Below are 1,581 nucleotides of genomic sequence, written 5' to 3'. Positions count from 1 at the left end.
AATGTTTGAGATTACAAAATACATAAAAGCCAGTATCATTTAATATTTGTCGTGCCACTCGAAAATTATATTATTTTACATCCTAAAAATATTTTAAAAATTATTTTATAATTTTTGAAAAAATTATACTACATCCAATTATTTTTTCTACTATTTTAAAATGTATCACTCTACATAAATATGTGAATTTTTTGAATAATTATATTGCATGCTCCTTTTAGTTTCCACGTTTTTTATTTGGGTTCATTTTCAACATTATTTATTAACCGAAATTCCAAACAGCCCCTTGTGAGTTTCACTTCTTCCACTCCAAGAATCTCCACCTCCACGCCAATGCGTCCTTAAATACACAACTCAGCATCCAACAATGGTGGCACTGAAAACAACGCACAACAGCGGAAATGTGCAAAAGCATACCGATTCTGATAAGTTTTCGTGGATTTTGAAGAAAGCTCATCCAAAACCATCATTGAGCCTTTTCGCTCGTATTCAAACATGGGAAAGACCAGGGGATTCAGGCTCGGAAGCAAGCTGGTCAAAGTCTTCAACTGGTTCATCCACCGTCGTGCGCGGCGGAGAACCGCCGCATACGAGCGCCTGGAACCGCCGACTGGATCTGTTTCCAAGCTCTGCAAGTGGGTCAAGTTCTTGAAATTGGGAACTAATGGCTTCTGCTCACGCAAAAGCAGTTCAGGTTATATTCGGGTTGGGCATCGACCAATTGGACGACCAAATTTACAGGCTGCGAGTGTACCGAAAGGGCACCTTGCGGTGTACGTGGGTGATAAGGAGGACGAAACTTCTCGAGTTCTGGTGCCTGTAATTTACTTTAATCATCCGTTGTTTGGTGAGCTGTTGAAGGAGGCTGAAAACCTTTACGGATTCAATCACCCTGGCGGGATTCAGATTCCTTGCCCGAAATCTCAGTTGGAGAATATTCAGATGAAGATCGCCGCCGCAAGAGGCGGTGGAAGCTGGCGGAAAAGGCGCAGCTAGTGGGACTTTTTTCTAAAATCTAGTTCGTGGCAAGTGTTTTTTTCCTTCCAACTTTTCATATTTATACTGGCCTATGGACCAGGGAGGTTGGCCGGTTTTGGTTAGATTGTAGAAAACTTACATGTAAAAATTTGTTGGCAACGCCTGGATTACATCCTCGAAGTTCTTAATCTTGAAAAAAAAAATGAAATCAATTTGTTCCGATTTTTAAAATGAAACTGGTGCAACTACTTGAAAAATCTCCGGTAAAAAGTACATGGCAAATTATGAAATATAGAGTTCCATGTTTGCACTCATCCATGTTCCATGAAAAAATGTATGTTGAAAAATATAAAGAGGAACAGAAATTCAATTCGAGGGATTCTGCATTAGCGGATCCTCATGCATCCCCTATTCGAGCAGAAGAAGGGCGGGGCGTCGTTTCTTTCAAATCATCGAGCTGTTCATAATGTTCAGAGATTTTTTCCTAGTCCATAGAAACGGACAATATTTTTGTTTACAAATAAAGACCACCATATTTTATGAGGCTAGAAAATTAGAAATAAACACGTGGGGTTATCAAATTTCATTCACAGAAGACATCTA

The 1,581-nt window shown here is 39.4% G+C and overlaps 1 protein-coding gene across 1 annotated transcript; it reads left to right on the top strand.

The window, feature by feature from the left end:
• Positions 1–342: 342 nt before the first annotated feature.
• Positions 343–1,203, top strand: LOC140829871 (auxin-responsive protein SAUR29-like). The gene has a single exon (XM_073193151.1). It carries the CDS (start codon positions 496–498, stop codon positions 994–996), a length of 501 nt encoding a protein of 166 aa, XP_073049252.1. The 5' UTR covers positions 343–495; the 3' UTR covers positions 997–1,203.
• The last annotated feature ends 378 nt before the right edge of the window (positions 1,204–1,581 follow it).

This window comes from Primulina eburnea, chromosome 4 (assembly GCF_022965805.1).
Source record: "Primulina eburnea isolate SZY01 chromosome 4, ASM2296580v1, whole genome shotgun sequence".
Classification (NCBI taxonomy): Eukaryota; Viridiplantae; Streptophyta; class Magnoliopsida; order Lamiales; family Gesneriaceae; genus Primulina; species Primulina eburnea.
Note: the sequence above shows the minus strand (reverse complement) of the source record. Positions and strands in the feature narration are given on the sequence as shown.

Coding starts and splice junctions, on each gene's coding strand:
- LOC140829871 (XM_073193151.1), top strand. CDS start 496: ATGGGAAAGACCAGGGGATTCAGGCTCGGAAGCAAGCTGGTCAAAGTC.